Source organism: Chiloscyllium punctatum, chromosome 20 (genome assembly GCF_047496795.1).
Source record: "Chiloscyllium punctatum isolate Juve2018m chromosome 20, sChiPun1.3, whole genome shotgun sequence".
NCBI classification, from domain to species: Eukaryota; Metazoa; Chordata; class Chondrichthyes; order Orectolobiformes; family Hemiscylliidae; genus Chiloscyllium; species Chiloscyllium punctatum.
Genome location: NC_092758.1, coordinates 59,067,663 through 59,091,515, shown reverse-complemented (window position 1 = coordinate 59,091,515; position 23,853 = coordinate 59,067,663). Strand labels below are relative to the sequence as shown.

Sequence of the window (23,853 nt, the reverse complement as noted above, 5' to 3'; positions counted from 1 at the left end):
AGAAAGAAGGTATTCTGGAGTTCCCTCTGGATCTCCAGCTGATGGTCAAAACCTTGGTTATCTGGATTAAGTTTGACTATGATGAGCAGGGAAACAGAAGTCTACTTTCACTTTCTCCTGTTTTCCTACTGATTCACTAAGCAGAGGGAAAACTTTAAATGTTTCACTGCTTACTCTTCCAAACGTTTCTAAATGTTGATGCTTTCTGTTGCTTGTGATCCAGGAACTATTTTTAAGAATATAGTCAGTGAGTGAGTAATAAGCAGAAATGTAGCAAAAGCACAGGGTTCAACCTGTCATGTTAGAGATCGCGTCATGGCACAAACTAGTCACATTTCACGTCCTGGAAATGGTTTGCAGTTACATAGTGCACTCAATTATAACATTGTTATGCAAAAGGTTTATTTTTGAGGGTGGGGCAGGGAGTTTACATGATAACCCGATCTGTTACTGTTAATTAAGAAAACTGTTCATTAGTCCTTAAATATATGCAGAATCTTATCCCTTTAAAGTGCTTACAAATTAATCCATATTTATTGCAAGTTTGAAAACTGACAATCAAATTGTACATGACTGAATATCAAATCAGTCAACTGGCAAGAAATATCAGAGTAAAAAACGTCAACAGCATTGGTTCCTACTTTTATCCAGGTACACAGAAGAATTCACTATAAAATGGAATGAACAAGCAGACACCAGTAACATTATGTGAATAAGGCAAGTGGACAGTTGTTTAAGAAAACATGGTAATTCTCATTTGAAACATATAAAGACACTGCAAATTGATTCCACTTATTTACAACCTGTTTTTAAGATATGCATTTTTTTAGGAAAGATTTGTTGCTCTGATCCAAGTATTAAAAATTAGAAATTAGTTCAGAAAATGCTTTAAACAAAACAGGAGTTTCAGAATATTTTTGACCAGTAATATTTTTATGGTAATAGCATTAAAGTATCAGAAATGTTACATTTTGAAGATTGTAAGATTAACACAATTTTTGAATCCTGCAGCTTCTCAAAAGGTACTGAATGAATAGCTACAATTTGTTCAAAACTCTTTTCACATTTAACATTTTTAAGGTTCAAAATGAATATTTCTTCTGGCTTTTTTCTGGTGATATTAGAACCCCATCTAGTTTAGCCTTTTTGTCAAATAGCAGCAATATGGTAGTAGCAATGTCTCCCTCTCTCTGTTTATAACCTTCTCTTGGCTCCACAATCCTGAGAGTTGACTCATCTAACCTGGTTTCTTGAATATTATTCCACCAATCCTGCTTGCAATTCCAGTTGCCCAGGACCTAAAGCTCTGGAATTCTGTTTTTACTTCATTTTTTAAAAGATACTATTTTAACTAAAGGCTTCTACATGCCATCTAATCTCTTTAGGTGGTTTGGTATTGCTATTTTGCTTTCATTCTCAAAATATATATATTGTAATTTTACAGTAATCATAGCCACACCATGCCACATTTTATGAATAATTTGAATTATAAAAAGTAATCGTATGAAGTATTATTATTCATTACCTCTGTGACATGGTATTAACAAAATACTTCTGGATTACCTATAGTTTTAGTGATCAGGCTATGATTTGTCTCAATCCATTGATCTAATTGAAATATGGACACCAAATTGAACAACTAACTCCTTTTATTCATTGGAAGGAAGAAGTCTAAGAAAATTTGACATCAGAACCATACATTATGTACGATGGGGTAAATGTGGTGTTATGAGCTTTGTCTGGACTTATAGAGCTTGATAATATTATACCTACATACTTAAAGAGAAACAGATATAAGAAATTTATCTCCTAACATTGTGGGACAGATAACCCGAACACTAATTTTGCATAGCTGTTGAGAAAGGCGTTTAGGTTCCAGATGTTAATGCCATTAATAGATCAGAGCATAAAGATCCTGAGGCAGGAAAGGGAGGTTAGAGTGAAATATCACCATGATGTAGTTATGCTTGGGAGTGAATTGTGCATTGATGTCCCAAATTAATTTCAGACATTTAAAAATATTTTTGGTTTTTTTTTCCCATTAACTGAGCAGTCTAGGTTCCATCCCAAAGTGCTCATCGTTCACAGTTTATACAAAAAGAGTCAGTGATTTTTTTTTTTGTTAAAATCTTGTTTAATGTTTAACCTAACAATATTAAAGGCTAGTCCAACTATCATCATCCATACTTATCAGGATAAATTGTTATGATCATTTATTGATTTATTCCTGAAGGCACGCACTTACTATAGCAAATGTACAATTTTATAAATAAGAATTTGTCTTTGATTAATGTTTGAACGTATTGGATTTTCATTCCAGTCTTAATTAGAATAGTCACTACAAGATAAAGGAATGAATTCTGTGACATATGGGAGAAATTCTGAAACACAATCTGAAGAAAGATTTTCGTATTGAAATACAATAATAATACAACTATGACAATCCCTTATGACTCCACATCCTATCGCATTTCATTTTCTGAACATGCTCCCATTTGCTGTTTCTGAAGGAGTAGGAAGATCTTGCATTTGCAACATTCTGAAAATTTTTTGACACTTCAAATTTATTACTTTTTTTTCCATTTTAATAAATAATACTTTGCATCCACCTTCTTCAATCCATTTCATGTTCCTGTCTTTTTCTCCCATTCCTATAATTGAAAACAAAACAAATCTTTACAATTTGGCAAATCAAGTTGTGAATCATGAAACAATTCACTGTCCTTTTTAATGCTTTGGAATGTTGCTTGATTGATATTATTCCCTCAAAGGTTCTATTTTGACTTGATTTGTCTGTACAAGGATCCCAACTTTTGCAGTTTTAATGAGTGTGTTTGTTTTTGAAATCAACAGAATGTGTGGTTAAATGTAAAAAAAATCCAGTTTACTGTCAATTTTCTGCTCCACCACAGGCCACATTTCCATCTTTATGGACTTGTTGTGATACTACATTTTAAAAACCGAGCAAATTAAACCTTGTGAAGTGTAACAGTTCTTAATGGCATGTTAAGTCACATGCAGACTTGTGCCAATGTTTGGCCATGAAACACTAATTTTATAGTTGTATAATGCTATTTGTGTTTCTATTATTTTAATGTTATGAACCAAACTATCTTTTTGTCAACATTTTGGATGTACATATTAAAAGCTTTGCTCGCAAATTATGAAGTATGAAGGCTGTCCTTTTCTTGGTTTATTTTCTTGGAACCCTTCAATGGGAGTGAATGGCTGCTTACCCTGTTTGATGGTGTCACTATTTCTGGATGTCTGGAGATCCCCATATCTTTGTTCCAGACTCAAATTAGGTTTTTGTGCTAAGTTTTTGTGGACAGCTTAAAATCTGTGCTATTGAATCACAACTGACTGCAAAATCTGAACACATTTTGTACTGAATTCAATAAACAGCTTTTTCATGTATTAGCCCATGTGAAATATATCACTACTTTTATACATTCACAAGTAGAAATGATTAAAGTGAATTTAATTTGTTTTCTGCTACACCATCTGACTATGAAGAGGCATCCCAAACAATGAAACATCTCCCAGCATGCTACCTACTACCAGAGTCATGTAGCACTGAATATCTGAAGTTTTCTAACTCTCACTTGAGTTAGATCCTGTGTAACAATGCCAAGGGAACCATTGAGGAGTGCTGGGGGTAAGGTGAATGGCAATACATATTTTCTGTGCTGTATGAAAATGTTTGCAAGATATTTGGATACACTACCATAAATTAAGGATTTTACAATGCAGAAATCCAATTCATCTTGTACAATACTCTTCCATAAATGATTTTCCATTAAATTCATGTGTAATAAATGATATTAATGCAGAACTCAGCATAGATAATGACGTAAAAGTATACTGACATGCATAGTTTTAATATGCATTTTTTTGCTCCCAAAATGCATGTTTATGCCCAGAATTAGTGTATACATTGATCCTACTTTTCAGCTGATAAATTTGTCTTTATGGCTATACTCCCAGTAAGTGTTGGAATGAATCTTTTCAGCTCCAATGCATGTTTAGGGTTATACTTGTCTTGGAAGTTGGCAGATAGGATTGAACAGTCAAGATAGGTCATGTTGCCATGTGTTTAAGGTATGTATACACATGACAACTGAAATAGAAATGTTCTTCTGCACCAATGCTGGTAGTTTATATTCTATAATCAATATATAAGTCTAGTTTTTTTTTCAAAAGGATTATTTGAAGGTCAGTTTGTACATTGTGATCTGGGATGGATCTGTTTGTGCACATGCTTTTCCAGTCATGTTCCTCGTGATGGGGAACACATTTATATACTGATGAGAAACTGTCATTTGAATAAAAATGTAATTGGCGTACTGATGGTGGAAAGCTGGAGTTAAATCCATGTTGTCTTGTTTCCTACTAAAGATAAGCTATCAAAACATGCTGATACCTTGGCCTTCTGTAACACACATCCTTTACTGGAAGATATCATGGTGGGAGCTCTCCTTTTCATTTCTGAAGCACAATTCACAGGGAGAAAATGGTGTTCTGTATAACTATTCTCACCCTGGGGGAACACAAGACAATATTTTAATAACTAAACTACTTACCAATAGCAGTGAAGAGCAGAGATTTTTCTTATTTTCCACCAAAAACACATTCTATCTGTTCATTTATTTCCGAAACTAAGTATGTGACAATACATACCAAATGTGAAAAGGAATTGCTGGACCACACAATTGCAAGTGGAAGCCAAATACTTTCACTTTAAGCTTGAGTACAGTTCTCACCAAGAGAACATTAATGCCATTGGTCAAAATATTCCACCAAGCCACCATTTCATTTGCTGCAGCATAGATTTTGTACTCTGTTTCTGGACCTATTTGGAAGTGCCAAGTCACACTGACTAAAAATCCTCTGTTAGTTCACATAAATGGTCAGGTAAGAGATCTGTTTTTGTGTTGGTGGTATATGTAAATATTGAAGACATTGGATGAGAACATCATTTGTTTTAGCTGAAATGTTCAACCACCTGATGAAGGAGCGGCGCTCCGAAAGTATTGCTTCCAAATAAACCTGTTGGACTATAATCTGGTGATTATTGTGATTTTTAACTTTGTACACCCTAGTCTAACACCTGCACCTCCAAATCATGTTCAAATGAGTACACTTTCCAAACAAATTTGGTGATAAATCAGGGATTTTGAGTATCTAGGTTTATCGTTCCCTTCCTTTGCCCATTGCTTTAATGAGGCAGCTAAAGGTGAGTTTGAGATGATACCGGTGATATTCTTCGGTATGTAGCTTAATCACATTCCAGACAGTGCATTTGATAGTATAGCTATTAGGGAATCATTAATACAATCCATTGTTGTGTAAACATAAAAGGAAGACTTTCTACTTTTGTACTCCCAGCAAGATGAGAATAGAAATTCAGGTATATACTGAATCTTGCCTCATTTAACATTTAAGATAAATATTTTGGAACAAGTCATTAACATGAAGGTTGTAAGTTCTCACTCATAGCAGCAGCCCCTCCCCCTCCAAAACAAAAGAACCCTTTCTTTAGCTTAGGAGTTCAGAGGTCAATAGAATCTTTAAAATAACCTTTTAGGTGAGGGAAAAACTTGAATCTGTACTGTAGATATTAAAAATTATCTAGGGCATCACTTTCACTTTGAACTCAATTTTGGTGAACAAAATCTACCCTCTTAGGGAAACACTTTCAAGCTTAGGTGAACAGTTTTTGGAAATTTTTCTTTTCCTTGAATGGTAAAAGGACTAATGTTATTTGGGACTTTGATAATATAGTTCTTGAAATGCATTGAAGCACTCAATATACAATTTAATTACTTCAAAATGAGATTACTGCTTCATTTTGTAAACATGTTGGAAGATTTTGCACATATCAAAATGGTACAATAAGATGGCTGATCTGTTCACTTGTTTTTGTTGCTGATTGAAAGAGGAATATTGGTCAGAACACCAGAAGAACCTGCTGTCACTTACAGATAGTATAATAATATATTTTACACTTAACTGAAGAGGCAACTGGGAGTTTAGTAAAACTGATAGACTGAGGAAGTATTGCATTTGTCAATCTTGTACTGATATCGGAACCTAAGCTGTGATCAAGTAACTGAGTGACCCTTGAACAGACAACTTCCTAACTCAAAGAGAATAAATTTCCATAAACTGACCTCTTCTAGATAACACATATGAGGTTAATTGTTTTATTTTTCATGATTGATTTTTTTTTTGCAAAATAGTATTTTTCAAGTACCTGTAGACCAGAAGTGTCTGATTTGGAGTCAATGGATGAATTAATTTCTGCTCCCCTTGCAACGGCTTTCTTCAGATTCTCTTTTACTTGTGTTAATTTGAGTTCCACATCCACCCGTTCAACCTCTTTATCTTTACATTTTTCTTCCAATAATCTGAGTTTCTCCTCGAGAGCAATTTGAGATTTTTTACCTGGGAACATTATAAACAGAATTACCATCTGCATGATTCATATTTCCTTTTAACATCTAAAATGAAACCTTTGTAAAGAGTTACTAAAGAATTCCAAGTACAAGATGTAGCTTAATCTGAAATTATATGAATTGAACCACTCTCAATTTATAGGAAGTTTCAGTTATGGATTACTTAGGATCAATTGAGAATGAGTACCTATCCCTTGATATTATTCTGGTACATTCATTCTTTTTCCTTGCTAATTTCCTCACCATTTCTTCTGACACTGTTGACAGCTTATCACATTAGAATTGCAATAATGTTAGTCTCCATTCTACTAACGGGCCTCACCATCTGGCTGAAGCACTTGCAGTGTGTTTTGCAAAAGAAGCCAGCTGACTTTTGCTGTTGATGTGACATTGATGTATCACAGTACCATATAGCAACCTGTCCACCTCTCAATCGTTCAGTGCTCCACACTGTTACGAACTGCCTGCATCTCCCTGTGTGCTATAATTCAGTGCAAGCCAGAGAGGCTGGCAGTTTTCAAGAAAGTGTAAAGCGAGACATTGCTCTGACTCTCATGTTAGATATTGGCATCATCTTATTTCTCAGGGAAGGAATGGAGAATTTGAAGCTGCATTGAAGTGAGGTTGGTTGGGTGAATAATGAGGTGACAATGCATTAAAATAAGGTTGGTGTTCATGAACAAGATTCTGAACGTGCCATTTAAACCTCAAAGGGGAAATTGAAATTTTGATAGAAAAAGATAATTTGAATTTTTTTTCACTTTGACCACATTTCCCCACATTTTCCATCTTTAAGACTGATATTTAATTTTCTAGTGATTGCGTATAGAGGTGTAGTAATAAATTCTCCACCCCATCCCACCAATGAGCGAGTTTGTCAGATTGGGCTTCGATCAGTTAGCAAAGAGCTTCTCAGCAAGTCACAGTTTGCAGTGTTAAAGTCCTGTCTTCCCAAAATACATCAGCCAGAGGCCAGCATCTGGGACCTTAAGGTCACCGAATCACCTGAAGATTTCCAAATGGCAAGAATATAGATCTGATCTTTTTGGGTCTGGTGGTGTGTGGAGAGAAGAGAGTCAAGAGTTCAGAGGAGTTCAGAGGCAAAGGCAAGAGTGTGTGCTAACCCTGCACACCTTCTTCCCAACGCCCGCTTTCTCCCCCCCCCCCCCAGCTTTCCTGCTCCTGATTGGCTCTAGACTGGAGCCTCCTTTTCTCCGACCTCCTCAAGCCTTGTAGGCATGTTGCTCCAGTTACCTAGTTGGGAAACCAGTCACTTGACCTACCTGTTGGGAAGTTAAGTAAACAGGGAGATGGTGAGTTGATGCCATTGATTTCCCTCTTTAAGAATCTCAGTGGCAGTGAGTCAAGAACATCCCTGATGGACCTTCGAAACCGGCACTTAATTGCTGAGTGGGTGAGAAGTGAACAATTACCTCGCCAGGGCCAACTCACCCAATTACTTTGAAGAAGGAACAATGGGCCCAAAATACTAACGCAGCTTTCTCTCCACAGATGCTGCTAGACCTGCTCAGTTTTTCCAGCAATTTTGTTTTTGTCATTCAAATATTAGCCTTTCTCGCCACATGCAGTGAGGAGCATACTGCTCCCATTTCTCCAGTCTCTTGGTGAACAAGTAAATGTACCTCAATTTCATGGCAATACACACCAATATTCCAATGGTTTATCATTGTGTCACTTTGCCTTTTATTAACTGGATCATTTCTGCTTACACATAGAAATTCACAACGAAAGTATGCATGGATTCTTATAAGTGTTTAAATATGCTTTAAATGTAATTTACTTACCTTTTTTTCTTTCCAGTGACATTGGTGATAGCACTGTATCGTCTTCACCTAGAGACATAAAATATTTGTACTGAGGAAACTGCTTTGAAACTGACACAGCAAACAATCAAGGGGTTGTGTTGCATGAGTAAAATCATGATTGGGCAAGTTGGGAAGGTTTGGAGAATCAAGGAGTGTAATATTCATAACATTATTTGTGAGCAGGTTCGATGTCAACATTTTCAGCTTATCACACAGATTACATCAGATGCACTGAATGATAGATACTAGACACCATTATCATCATTCCTGGATGTGTCTTGTCCCACCAGCAGGACAGATCCAGTAGACATGGTGGTATAATGGCACATAGTTGTGAGGGAGTTGCTCTGGGACTCTTCAACATTGACTCCAGACCCCACGAAATCTCATGACTTCAGGTTATTACCATGTACCATCCTCCCTCGATGTTGAGCAGCACTTGGAGGGAGCATCGAGGCTGGCAAGGGTGTGAAATGTGTTCTGGATGAGGGATTTCAATATCTACCACCAAGAGTGGCTCAGTAGCAGCGCCACTGATCGAGCTAGCCCAGTCCTAATGGATATAACTGCTAGGCTGGGTCTGTGGCAGGTGGCAAAGGGAAGCAACAAGAAGGGGAAAAACATGCATGACAGTATTGGTAAGAGTGATTACTGCACAGATAAAGTCCCGCCTTAACATTCAGAAGGCCCTCCAGTGTGTTGTGTGGCACTATCACCAGGCCAAATGGGACAGACTTTGAACGGATCTGGCAATTCAAGATTTGGAATCCATGAGGTGCTGTGGGTCATCAACAGCAGAAGTGTACTCCAGCACAATCTGCAATTTCATGGCCCATCACTTATCCATTATCATCAAGCCCAGGGATCAACCCAGGTTCAGTGAAGAGTACAGGAAGGCATGCTAGAAGTAGCACCAGACATACTTAAAAATGAAGTGTTAACCTTGTGAAACTACCAAACAGCATAAATGATAGGCAGCGCTAAGCAATCCCGCACCAAAAGATCAGATCTAAGCACTGCAGTCCTGCCATATCCAATCATGAATGATGGTAGTCAATAAACAACTCATTGGAGAAGGAGGCTCCATGAATATCCCCATCCTCAATGATGGAAGGGCCTAACAAATCAGTGCAAATGATAAGGCAGCAATCTTAAGCCAGATGTGTCAAGTGGATGCCAGTCTTCAGCCAATTTGATTCACTCATGTGATATCAAGGAAAGACTGAAGACACTGGAGACTGCAAAGGGTAACAACACTGCAGCAAAAGTACTGAAGACTTGTGCTTCAGAACTTGTTGCTCCCATCACTCCAACTGGTGGAGCATTTGATCCACCCCCGCCCCCCATACCTGGTGATTCCAGTTTTGCTAGGGCTCCTTGATGCCACACTCTGTCCAAGCTCTTCCAGTAGGAAAACAACATTCGCATCTACCTGACAATGTGGAAAGTTGCTCAGGTGTGTCTTGTGCATAAAAAGCAGGACAAATCCAACTCAGCCAATTATCGTTCCATCACTCTACTCTTTAGTAAAGTGATTGAAGGTGTCACTAACAATACTATCAAGCAGCACCTGCTCAGTGATACCCAGTTTGGTATTGCCAGGGCCACTCAACTCCTGACCTCAACACAGTCCTGGTTCAAACATGGACAAAAATAGTTGAATTCCAGAGGTGAGGTGAGAGTGACAGCCCTTGACAACAAGGCTGCATTGGACAGAGTGTGGCATCAAGAAGCCCTAGCAAAACTGGAATCACCAGGTATGGGGGCGGGCGTGGATCAAACACTCCACCAGTTGGAGTGATGACTGCCACACAGGAAGGTGGTTGTAGCTGTTGGAGGTCGGTCATCTCAACTTCACGACATCTCTGTAGGACTTCCTCAGGGTACTGTCCTAGGCCCAACCATCTTCAACTGCTTCATCAATGATCTTCCCTCCATAAAGTCAGAAATGGGGATGCTCGCCAATGACTGCACAATGTTCAGCACCATTCATGACTGCTCAGATTTAGTCCATATTCAAATACCCCAACAAGATATGGACAATATCCAGGCTTGAGCTGACAAGTGGCAAGTACCAATTCACACCACACAAATGTCTGGTAATAACCATCTCCAATAAAAGACTATCTAACTCTGAATTATGATGTAGAAGTGCTGGTGTTGGACTGGGGTGGACAAAGTTAAAACTCACACAATACCAGGTTATAGTCCATCAGGTTTATTTGGAAGTACTAGCTTTTGGAGCGCTGTTCCTTCATCTCTTACGATCCTGCTCCATAGCTACCTGATGAAGGAGCAGCACTCTGAAAGCTAGTACTTCCAAATAAACCTGTTAGACTATAACCTGATGTTGCGTGATTTTTAACTAACTCTGGATTAGCGCAACTTGTGCCAACTTGCCATAAGTACACATGAGCCAAGTAGAACAGAATGAAGCATCACTACTGTGTGAGATCAACATCAAGTCATCATTAGACATTGACAGCTCTCTTTGAATCCCTACAAGTATGGCTGAGGGGTCTTGTAATCCTGAAGAGTCTGACGAATGCCTGCCCACTGACATACTGTTAAGGCCATGGACGAGCTCCGGATGTTTGCACTGTTGCATGAAAACATGGAAAAGATATTTGATTGGATTGAAAAAATTGCAGACTGCATCAACTTGTTTGAAGAGACACTGAGCTGAAGAAAGTTCCTGAGCTTTTTCAGACATTTTTAAATACTTCCATTGCTCAAGGTGAGGTATGAACAAATTGAAACAAGACATTATGCACATACTTACTGTATCACTTCTTATGTTTAGTTTTTTTTTGATTAGATTAGATTCCCTACAGTGTGGAAACAGGCCCTTTCACCCAACAAGTCCACACCGACCCTCCGAAGAGTAACCCATCCAGACCCTAACACCTAACACTATGGGTAATTTAACATGGCCAATTCACCTGACCTGCACATCTTTGGACTGTGGGAGGAAATCGGAGCACCTGGAGAAAACCCACGCAGACACGGGGAGAATGTGCAAACTCCACACAGACAATTGCCCGAGGCTGGAATCGAACCTGGGACCCTGGTGCTGTGAGGCGGCAGTGCTAACCACTGAGCCACCATGCCGCCCTGCCGCATTTTAATAATTTATTTTTATTTTGACAGTGTGGTTAGGTGCTTGTGGTTTGGATAGGGTACTGCCACTAATCTGTTCAGAAATGTTATGACACACCCTGACTCAGAGGCACGGAAACCACCAGTGGGCTAACAAAGTCATCATCAATCCTTTTTACACTGATTCAGAGGTTTGGAGGGACTATTTGGATAACAGTGGTAGAGAATGAACCTCTTCTTAACAATAAGAAGAGGCATTCATTTTAACAAAATGCAGTTTATTGCAAAATAGTAGTATTTACAAGTTACATTCGTTAGTTAGACATTATTCTAAATGTATCAGGAGCAAAGATGATACTTCTGACCTCATTGGGATCTGGAGTTGGACTCCTCTATTCCCTGGTATCATCAGATTGGGTTTTGCCTAATACAATCTGCAATATTGATCCTTTCAGAACCACTAAAAAACTTTTGGTCTATGTTATTTTTGTTGTTTTACTGCTACTTATTTGTGTATTTATGCTAATTTAGTTTTTTAATGTTTTCAGTTGATTGGAGGATTAATATCAACCAACGCAGGATCTTTTCTGATTTTTTGATTTGATGGATGGGGTCTGGATAACTTAAAAAAGGTTTTTCTTGAAAGAAGGTGAGTATACTTTTGTTGGCCACCAGATGGCAATAGATGTTACAGAAAAAGATGTGAAACAGATGATTGAGATTTGCCATTGTGCATTGGAGTATTTAAATATTTTGTGTGAGGAATTGCTGACTGTGTGAGCTGATAATGACATTGCAGTAAGGAAAAGAGGACATCACTGATCTGGATGAACATGGCTAGCAATAGTGTATTCACTTGACAATTTAGAGTGAAGGACTATGAAATTAAGACTGAAAGTAGTGTAAATCAAAGTGGATGAATTTGATGGCCCAACATGTGGCTCCAATGACTGCAAAACTGTCACTATTCTGCATTGCCTGTGTAAAACTGACAGCAACTTCTGGTGTTCTCATCTGCACAGTTAAACAAAAATCCAGCAACTACAGTCAGCGACACCTTGCTCCTTACTGGGTGCACTATTTCTGTCTTTGCAGATGCACTCAAATCAGAATCTGTAAGTTGAAATAAAATGCAACATTTTATGCACCAATTGCATTGCAGTAGAACATAGAAAACGCAAAAACCGTTTGAACTGAAGGGTTGATGGTGTCCTGAGTCTTGATCACTGAACAGCTTCTCTGGCTGTGGAAAACTAATTTGATAAATATGGAATGTCACGGTGGTTCAGCGGTTACACTAATGCCTCACAGTGCAAGGCACCTAAGTTCAATTCCACTCTTGGCGACTGTCTGTGTGGAGTTTGCACCTTCTCCCTGTGTCTGCATAGTTTCTGCTGGGTGTTCTGGTTTTCTCCCATAGTCCAAAGACCTACAGGTTTGGTGGATTAGCCATGGGATATGAGGAAACGATAGGGTGCTGGGTCTAGGTGGGATGCTTTTCTGTATTGGGTGGGCTGAAATGGCCTGCTTCCACACAAGGGATTCTATGAAAATTACACAAATTTTAAAACAAATATTTCTTTTATTTGATATTTCAGTTCTGACTTCAAGATATATGTTCATCACAATCTTTAAATTGCCTTCTGTTCAATGACTAAACTGTTAATTATAATTTGATCTTTAAGAACAATTTTTAAATTCCTGGTTAACTGTTGTAAGAATGTAAATTTTGTTGCTCAGCTGGGTTGATGAGTGCACTTTCTTTTTTGGTCTATATCACAGATCCCTTTATAGACGTTTACAGTTCCAAATCCATGTTGGAATGTGGGAAATTGATGTTCTACAAGCCACTAGATCTTTTTGGGCTGTTTTCTACAAAGTCAGTCTGAGCACCATCCCTTTGCCAGAGACCTTGAAATAATTATTGTTCAGAAATTAAATTATCACATAGCACAAAGTGTATTTAGACTGGATTAGACAAATCTTAACTTTGTGTGACAAGATTAGTTCATATCTACTGTGCTTTAAGAGCAGTTTTAGGCCAGTATCTTAACGATAAATTCATGGGGTGGGGTCAATTGTTATGTCCATGGCATGAAATTGCCTGATCATTTAACTTAGCACAAATCAGAAATTCAGCTTTGGTGCATAATGGCTCAGCCTCCACTGATTATATTGTATTAGCTGACTTATTGAGAAAGATGATCATATTTTATTTTCTGTTGCATGAAAGTGGCACCCTGATGCTAAGAATTGAAAATGAACACAAATTAAAATTGTAATTGCATGTGGACCTAAGTTATTTTTTTCCAAAGTGATGTAATAGAAATTAAGGTTAAAAATCTTTAACTCACCGTGGCACTTCTGAGAACAAAAGTACTGAAAGAAAAGGCTTTACATCTTTAACTATTTATCCAGTATTTAACAACTGATTGATTCCTGTCCCCATGTGACAAATGGATGTGATTCAAATCCATTACTAAGCTCCAAAATTACTAATTTTAGGGAGTAAGTGTGAATGCTTGTACCTTTAAGTGCTTTCAGGGCTTCACGGAACTCTTTCTTCTCTTTGCGGAGCTGTATCAGTTCTCTGCGAATTGAATCTTTCTGATTTTCAAGTGCCTCCTGTTCGGTCAGCCATTTCTTTGCATCTTCTTCTGCTCGTGTCTTCCCATATTTGGACTGAGTCGCATCTGAAAGATATGGATGGCATCAAGCTACAGGCAGTAAATTGAAAACTTGTTTTCAATAAATAGATTTTGGTTTGCAGCTCAAATTGATCCCCATTTCATTTCATAATGATACAATAGTCATGCTTGAATTCCATTCTCCCTACTGCAATTTGGTTTCAATTTCCCAGTTGGGTGCAATGGGGGAGAGATGCATATTTCTATGAAAATAATTCATATATGTATCAAAAATTTCAAGATCTGCCAAAACATGTTATTCATCAAATCTGCAAATAGTTAAATTAATAAATGAATCTTTTCATTTAATATGGACAGTAATGTCTTACCTTCAATTTTTAGTCTGAGGTTAATAATTAGATGTGAGCAGCTAATAATTTGGAATTGATAAAAAAATTTTGTACCTCTCCCAGTCATTCACAAATGAATCTTTCCGTACCAACCGTGTTTTTCCTTATCTTTAGTTGTGTTTGATTGCCCTATTGTGGTCTGTTATTACATAATGAATTCTTTTTGTTTTCTGTATTATATCTGGTTAAAAATTTCCTCCCTCTATCTCATGCCAAAAAAAAAATTTAAAGTGAGCCCAGCTGGTCTAAATGGCAATAGTCATAGCAGTCTTGAAAGAATAAAACTTTGGTGCCTCAGTATCACCATTGCCAACAAGGTGCCATGACAAATTTACATAGCCAACTCCTATTAAAATCATACAAAAATTTACACGGAAAAATAAAACAGATTTTAGGCTTATAATTGTCTTGTGTAAAGGAGCAGTTTGTATGCTGAAGAAGTTTAAGCATCAGATGGAACTGCAGCTGCAATTAAACAGGTATTGAAAATAGACACTGAAATGCTAACAGACCACAGAAAAGACAAACTTAAGGCAAGATTTTCACTGAGTCTCGTCAACTCAGGCATCCTTTAAAAATGGCAGGTAGGATGTCCAAGATTCCTCATGCCGTTTCTGTTTCCAGCAATGTTCATCTGTGTGACACGTAAAGGTAACAATCCTTCTGTTGCAGGGATGAGCAGCTCAAGTTCCAAATACATGTTTGTCTTCCCCCTCCACCCCCCCTGTAATCTTAACAAAATTGAGTTCCCTCTTTCAGGAAGTGTATCATCCTCCAGGAGTTGTGAACTGTGTGGAAAATCAGTGCAATTGGGGACCTAAAACAGTCACTTGCTCTTGGACTCTTTTTGATTGACAGACATTGAAGTACAAAGAAAAAGTTTTTTTTCAACTACATAAGTTGATCTTGCAAAGGGAAATAGGCCATTGCTTTGATCAGTGTCAGGTAAGTGTTGAGATGCACAAGAGTACTATTCGCATTGACAAGATGCTTTTATCCATTCAATACTGAAGGAAACAGTGCTTGCGATCTTTAGTCTGATAATCTGAAATGATTCAAATGCTCAGCCATTTTAAATTAAGAGCGAACAAAAAGCAATTACATACTCCTGGAATACTTTTATGATAGGAAACCTGAAGTAATTTAAATAGGCTCCATTATTTAGCTTTCTCAGGTTTGGTTTGACAGCCAAGCTTGGATGCTTAGCCAATTATCAACTATAAGTGTGATGATGCTGTCACTTTAAAAAAGGTTATTTTGTCCTTGGTTTTCTTGAAAAGAGGTTGTAAAGGCAGAGGTGCCAAACAGTCTAGGAAGGATCTCATTTAACAATGGAAGGGGAGTGGCCAGTTATCCTAGTTCAGGTTTTTCTAGTTTGTTTTAGCTGCAGCAGTCACAAGATGTGAGAGTCCAAGGGAGCTGCAAGCTTCAGTAAGCAACACCTCTGACCTTCTGAAATCTCTTTGGATGTTGTTCCCTCCTGCCTGTAAGAATCTGTGTTTGAATGTACCTTTTTGCCAAGGGGTGTGATTAAGGGATGTTGTTGAATTGGAGCAGTTAATTAGTAATAGTTACTGTATTGGGTCAGTTACATTTTCCAAAATTAAGTCATACTAAATTCCATTTTCTTTTGTTTGTATTTCAACTGTAGTGTTTAAATAAATTCTGTTTTGCTCAAAGTCAAGTGGTTTGACCAGCTGCATCACACCTGGACAATCCACTTGGTATCTGCCTTTAAATTAAGAAAATGTTAGGGTCTAGTCTACCTTCTTAAAATATTTTGAGGAGGTTTGGCCTGGTCCACAAGTGAAATACTTAGCTGATTGGAAGTTGGCTTTACCTTTACATTGATAGCAGATAGAAAGAATCCTGAAGACTGCCCACAGTAAATACTGGATTTCACCAGTATGGATGGATGGAGGTATTTTGAAGAATGGGGAGGACATGGGAGTATTAGGGGAAATGGAAAAGGCATTGAGGGGACTTGGTGGTTATGAGGAGTCATGAACAGGAAATAGAATACTTGAATGGGATGGGGGTAATGAGGAGGATTAGAAGGTGGATAGGGGTGAGTGAAGGATAAGGAAGGAGAATTGCCAGAAATGCTCTATGGAGCTGGGATGCGCTTCAAACTGCATCTCAATCTCATTGTAATAAACCATTGTTAATTAATATCATTCTGCTGTAATGAATTGTCTGCTCTAACCCTGAAGGAATATACACGACAATCTGCAAAGAAGCTGAAACATCAATAAAGCAACCACCTTGCCACAAGAACAGTTTTATCATTTTTTGTGTCTATCTGTAATCATAACATTCAGCTGTGAATTGCAGGCCTGTCCAATACCTTAGCAGCACACAGAAAGCTGTGGTTTTATGACAGCCCTGTGGTCATCAAAACTTTTAGATGAAAATTCAGTTCAATTTCTCTGGACTTTAAGCAACAAATCACTGGTGTATTTAGGATGAAATATAATCGTGGTTCAGATATTTTTTATTTGCAAGCTTGCAGTAAAAAGATTTTGATTATTTTCTGACTGATGCAGTTTAGTTTTACTATTATTGAAATCCCACCTAACATGCACAGATTATATGTTCGACATTTGGTAAAAGGAATAATCACATTAATATTTCTTTTGAGTTTAGAAATTTTAGACCTGCTGTGGAGACCTCAGCTTTGGACATTTTTTACAACAGGTAACAATAACCTACTCACTGTGTCGTGGGATCTAGATTAGATTAGATTACTTTACAGTGTGGAAACAGGCCCTTCGGCCCAACAAGTCCACACTGACCCGCCGAAGCGCAACCCACCCATACCCCTACATTTACCCCTTAAAAAAAAAAGTACTACGGGCAATTTAGCATGGCCAATTCACCCTAACCTGCACATCTTTGGACTGTGGGAGGAAACCGGAGCACCCGGAGGAAACCCACGCAGACACGGGGAGAACGTGCAAACTCCACACAGTCAGTCGCCTGAGGCGGGATTTGAACCCGGGTCTCTGGCACTGTGAGGCAGCAGTGCTAACCACTGTGCCACCGTGCCGCCCATATTATCTAATATTATGATTATTTTCAAATGAACTAAATCTGTGCATTTCATTGCAATTTTTAAATGCAAGATCTAATTTAACATAACTAAATTGCTTAAAATACATTCACCAGAAATTATTTTAATTATGAGACAGAAATGGTTATCTTGGCTCTATGCATGTCAGATTTAGTGACAAATTGATAAAAGGGGGAGCTGGAAAAAATACAGCAGGTCTAGCAGCAGAGGAGCAGGGGAATCAACATTTCAGGTCAGAATCTTTCATCAGGATTGGTTTAGTGACAAAGCCTGTCGGATTTGCCACTTTTTGATATTCTCTGGGACAGAAGAAACAGGCTGAAAGTATATTTCAATTATGTTCAGTTACCCAGAATCAAAGGTGCCATGGTAAGTCAAGAGGAATTCTGCAAATCTTGAAACAAATTTCAAAACCAAAAGCAGTATTGAAACAATGTATGTTGACTAAAATGGTGATGGAATACTAGGATCAGAGATCCTACCCTCTCCGTGTCACACTTTTTTTTCCCCAGTGTTGTTAGGGTTGGCAGCCATCCTGAATTAGACTGAAATGTCTATCTAGAGTCCAGTATCTGAAAATATCAATAATTTACAGATATGAAAAGTCTGGTTCCTGAAATAAAATAATTCTGTTCCCACTGATTTTCATCCTAAACAGAGCAAACACAACAAATCAAGATACAATCTCACTCCTGCCAGTCTTAACCTGCTGGATTGTAGAAAAAAAAACTGCATTCCAAAGCAGGTAACATAAAGGAATAATCAATACTGGACTAATAAGAGAAAATCATTAACTCAATACATTTTTAAAAAAGTGAAATGCAGCCTTTAATATGAGGAGCTATTTTTTATATTCTAGTAAATGTCAAACCTGGCTTGAACCTGGCTATAGTGAACTGTGAACCAAACTGTATGTAAACTATACCGTTGTCACTTCAGAACTATAATTGCAATTTCATTTTAATTGCGTGATGGCTCAAGTTAAAAAAAAATTAAAAGTATTAAACAACAGCAATTGGTCCTTTTAACAGAGTTATGTCACTTTATCAAAAACTCCATAGATTATTTTATAAAACCAAATAACGTAGTAAAATCGGTCAAGGTTCTCTTTTCAGGTGAATGATTTAACAGCTGAACTTCATGTAGAACTGTAGTGTCATTTTATTTCATAATTGCAGACCCCTTCCACACCCACAAAATCTAAACTTCTGAACCGAATAAGAAAACCCAGCTTATTATTGAACTGTAACGGTTCACCTCGTCAATCTGAACTGCCATCCGTGCACCAACCAACAGCTGAGAGTGCTTCTACCTTTATACATGACAATTCCTGGGGCTGACTTTTTCAAGTATTCTGTTTTACACATTCAACCGCCCTTTCTGTTTCCCAAAATCAACTTTAGGAGGAGAGTTACTTAAAGGTGGAACAGACGATAGGAAAAGAAGAAACTGAGAATAAGGCTGTGTGCTTACTTGAGCCATGGCGTTTAATTTTATTTTGAGAATTAGTTCTCTGTGAGGCATCATTTGACATGGAAGCTTGGCGCTTTACTTGAGAGGTGACAGGCCGCTTCTGTTCTTCAATCTGAATAATGCAAAAACAAAACTGTGAACCACAGGCCTCTTAAAAAGTGAAACGAGCAAATGCACAGCCTGATGTGGAATTTGGCAACACAAATCAATAAGCTTTGATGTTTGATTTGTGCTAAGGCATTGATGAGGCCATTAGAACTTTATTAATTCGGGCCTAAGTACATTAGTCACTGAAAATAGGTGTAATTCATGCAACATGTAGACAAAATGTACCCAGAAGGAAAAATCTAAATGGATCTTTCAGATTTATCATCATAACTGTGGCAAGTCAAATTACCCCTTGCTGCACTGCGCCTTTTAAATTTTGTACCAGGTACCAGGACAAGTGAATTCTGCAGAAAGGGGGCCAACTGGGAGAAAGGAGTGGGGGAGATGCAGGAGTGTTGATCCTTCCCATCTGTGCCACCTCTTTTCCTACGGAAAATCTTCACACACTAATTATATTCAAAGTTTTGTACTTTTCAAGATGTGTGTAAATGTGATTGATGCGTTTCTGGTCCAAGAACGCAGCTGCTCACTGTGCAACAGAGCTATAGCCTAATAGCTGGGCATTCCCATTTCTAGGATATAGGCCCATTGTCAAGGAAATTTATTTCCTTGGACGAAGGATAACAGAATTATGGAAGCATTGTGCATTACAGTGTATGTCATTAGACCTTTTGGGCATTATAGCATCAGAAAATCACTTAATACATCTATGGCCTCAAGCATTCGTCTGTTGATCTCACCAGAATTGAGTTATCACATCCTTTCAAATCAGCCACGATTAGCAAAAACAAAGCCAAAAGCAGCCTGGCGTTGTGCAGACACAACAGGGTTCAGATCACATTTGCATCTGGAGGGAGTGACTTTGAAAACAGCTGTTTTTTCTGTAAGATGGTATAAATTCCCACCATACTGTCCCTCCTGCCTGGGAAATAGTCCCTTGAGGCAAAAGTAGGAAAAGACTTTGTTCCTGTGGAAGTTTATGGGAGAGACTTCTCAGATCAGAGGTGGAGCTTTTGTGGTCATAAATTAAATGAGACTCATAGGAAGCCATGGGCCCCTGGAGGTTAACAGTATGTTTTTTTTAATGCCACACCTGTCAATACCTTACATACTCACGTTTTAAACTTGCAGCAAATGCACAACTATTGAAAAGAGTGCTTTGCATGTTATAAAATTAATGTTTTAAAGGTATGAATTAAGGATTGCAAATGCTAGGAATCTGAAAGAAAAACAGAGCTTGTAAAGAAGATTCAAACAGGTCATCAGGAAAGGTTAAAGATAGGTGAATATTTCTTATGCCAGAGACCCAGGTTCAATTCCTGCCTCAAGCGACTGACTGTGTGGAGTTTGCACATTCTCCCCGTGTCTGCGTGGGTTTCCTCCGGGTGCTCCGGTTTCCTCCCACAGTCCAAAAATGTGCAGGTTAGGTGAACTGGCCATGCTAAATTGCCTGTAGTGTTAGGTGCAGGGGTAAATGTAGGGAATGGGTCTGGGTGGGTGTGCTTCGGCGGGTCGGTGTGGACTTGTTGGGCCAAAGGGCCTGTTTCCACACTGTAAGTCATCTAATCTAATCTAATTATGTAAGGACAGTGTTAAAACTGCTCATTTTCTGATGAAGGATCCAATTATGAAATGCAAACTTGTTTTATCTCCTTTTGTTTATCTCCTCAGTTATGAAAAAACATCTGGAGTCAATTTTAGCACCCACCCACCCCTGACCTATCACCATCTCCCTCCTGGCCCCATACCCTAGCTTGGAGAGAATAAAATCATTTGCTTTCACTTAATTGGCCCAAAGCCTCATCACTCCAACTCTGATAAATTTTGCCAAAAAACCTAATAATATCAGAAACAGACATGCAAAACACAATGGAGCCAGTAAGATTCCCAGTTTGGGGGGGGGCATATCTGGGAGACACTAGCACCACTTAAGGCTAGCCAGCTCTACTGAAAACCAGCGTGCACTGATTCTGATTTATTATTTTCACATGCACCTCAGTACAGTGAAAAGTTTTGTTTTCCGTGCAGTACAGGTAGATCATAACATGCAAAGATCATAGGGTGATTGAACAGAGAGAGGAATACAAAGTTATGCCTACAAAAAAGTGCACAAAATGCAAGATAACTATTAGATTTGAAATTTAAGCTGTTTATTCAGAAGTCCAAAAACAGCAGGGAAGAAGCTGTTCTTTAACCTGTTGGTATGCGTGTTTAAGCTTTTGGATCTTCTGTCTGATGGAAGAGGTTGAAAGAGATTATAACCAGAGTAGAAGGGGACCTTGATGATATTAGCTGCCTTTCCAAGTGTAGATTATAGTGTTGAAGGCAAAGCTGTTGTCAATAAGTAGAAATCTGACATAGATGTCCTTAGTATCCAGATGTTCTAGGGATGAGTGTACAGTGTGGACCTGTTGCACAGGTAAGCAAATTGCATGGGAGTCAGTGCATGGAAAGTTGGCTTGCGTGATGGACGGGACTCTATTCACATCTTTCTGTAGTTTCTTATGGTCCTGGACAGAATAGTTGTCTTACCAAGCATGATGCATCCAAATAGTTTGAGAGAGTCCTTATGGACATACTGAATTTCCTTAGCCTTCTGAGGAAGAAGAGATGTTGTGTCTTCTTGACCATCACATTAACGTGAGTGGTCCAGGACAGATCGTTGGTGATTGTCACTCTCAACCCTCAGCTCCATGGGTGTAGATAGGTGCCTGCTTTTTGCTTCCTGAAGTTGATGATCAGCTCTTTCATTTTGCTGGCACTGAGGGAGAGACTGTTATCTTTACACCATGTCACCAAGCACTCTCTCTTTCCTGTATTCTGGCTTGTCATTGTTTGAGATCCGGCCTACATTGGTGATGTGGTCAGTGAACTTGTAGATGAAATTCGGACAAAATTTGGTTGCACAGTCATGAGTGTACAGGAAGTACAGTAGGGGGCGGAGTACACATCCTTGCGAGGGATGAGTGTTGGGGATTGTTGTGAACAAGGTGTTGTTGCCTATTCTCACTGATTGCAGTCTGTGAGGGGAAGAAATTGAGAACCCAGTTGCAGAGACCTAGGTTTTGGAGTTGGGAGATTAGTTTGGTTGGGATTATCGTGTGGAACGCAAAGCTGTTGTCAATAAGTAGAATTTTGACATAGATATCCTTATTATCCAGATGTTCTAGGGATGAGTGTATAACATGGACCTGTTGCACAGGTATGCAAATTGCTCGGAATCATGGCAGGCTGGGAGGCTGGAGATGTTATGAGTCATGACTATTCTCTTGAAGCACCGTGCATAGTCATTGAGGCACGTTGCATGTGTTTCCTTTGGTATTGGGATGATAGTGGTCTTCTTGAAATAGGTGGGGATTATGGCTGATGCTAGAAGTTTTCTGATCCAGGTTTTCTGATGCAGCACTAGAAACCTTAGTGCAGGAGAATCCCTCGGAGACTAGTGCCCTCCAGTGCAGACAGATGCAAAGAAGGCAGTGGGACCAGAAACCCAATGCCATCACTGCAAGTAGCTCAGCCTGAGGACTGGTGGGAAAGAGGATTAGTGACTTCATATAACTGATCAGGGTTCAAATGCCATATCCTTGTAAATGAACCATTTGCCTCACAGTATTACATTCACCACCCATTTTTCACTCACCTGCCAGCATTCTCAAAAAAACCCACTCATACTTAACATTCATAGCTTTGTCTCATCCTCACACATAGCACTCCTACAAGTCTCACAGCCTGTTCTCTCAGCTTTCAAACACTGCCAATTACTCAAACATGTCAGGCACATTATTCAAACACATTGCATTTCAATGTTTCCCAACCTTTTCAGAATCAAAGCAAACATCAGTGAGACAAGCAATTCCGCGACACAACTATTTTTATGACAGTGCATGTGTGGAATTGGAAAGATATGAAATGTACAGTGGGTGGGGTGCCTGGTGTCAGCAGATACTGCCTTCAATAAAAGGTACTGAGGATCAAGAGGAGAGCAGGAGCATGACATGGCCTTAATGCTCAGTTTTCTGAAACTTTCGCTGCACTCTTAACTTCTCATGGGATACCAATTGAAGACCACCGCACCCACACTGATACACGTCTTTCTCTCTTTTAGGACAGGATGTCCTATTATGGCAATTCCAAACCCCGTCCCCATCTACAATAACAGTTTTATTTACAGAGGAACCTCAATTTTCCGAAGGACATGACCGGGGAGTGTTCTGCCCAGTTAATCGAAATCCAGATAATCAAATGCCAGATAACATGGTTTAGCCAAGCATCGAGACTGCGATCTTTGCTGGATAACCCAATGTTCGGATAATCGCATGCTGGATAATAGAGGTTCTCCCGTATATGATGGAAAATCAAATAATTTCAGATCACTCATTTAAAATGCAATATTAAAACTCATTCAGAAGAATAGTTGGATGATGTACAGGTAACAGTGTGAAAGTCACACTGTGAAAATATAGAAATGTTGAAAAAAATCTTAGCCAACCATTCTATTAAAATTCGTTATTCCGAGAAGAAAGTGAAATGTAACAGTTGGTCATGTTCTCTTGACCATGTTCCAGATAGAGCAATATTGGGCATTTGTTGTACAGGGAACAATGGACTGCTGGTTTTAATGGCCATTGTGTTGAGGTGCAGGATAGAGACTGTCACAGACTGGTGGAAACATCTGTGAAAGCTTTCAGCAATGGAACACTTTCTTGCTCATCAGGAAACAGATTTGAAACAGTATTTTAAACTATGGGAAGGACGCTTGCCAAAATGGGTGTGACTGAG

At 38.7% G+C, this 23,853-nt stretch overlaps 1 protein-coding gene across 4 annotated transcripts in view; it reads right to left on the bottom strand.

Moving 5' to 3' along the window:
* Window positions 1–385: 385 nt before the first annotated feature.
* Window positions 386–23,853, bottom strand: part of afap1l1a (actin filament associated protein 1-like 1a) — a 212,973-nt gene continuing 189,505 nt past the window's right edge. For all 4 annotated transcript variants that reach the window (XM_072590975.1, XM_072590976.1, XM_072590974.1 and 1 more), the window contains 6 exons: window positions 18,967–19,078; window positions 13,912–14,076; window positions 8,264–8,311; window positions 6,257–6,447; window positions 4,424–4,540; window positions 386–2,651 (listed from right to left, as the gene is read on the bottom strand). In XM_072590975.1, the coding sequence (XP_072447076.1) occupies window positions 2,625–2,651; window positions 4,424–4,540; window positions 6,257–6,447; window positions 8,264–8,311; window positions 13,912–14,076; window positions 18,967–19,078 (660 nt within the window). In that variant the 3' untranslated portion in view covers window positions 386–2,624. The remainder of the gene's footprint in view (window positions 2,652–4,423; window positions 4,541–6,256; window positions 6,448–8,263; window positions 8,312–13,911; window positions 14,077–18,966; window positions 19,079–23,853) is intronic.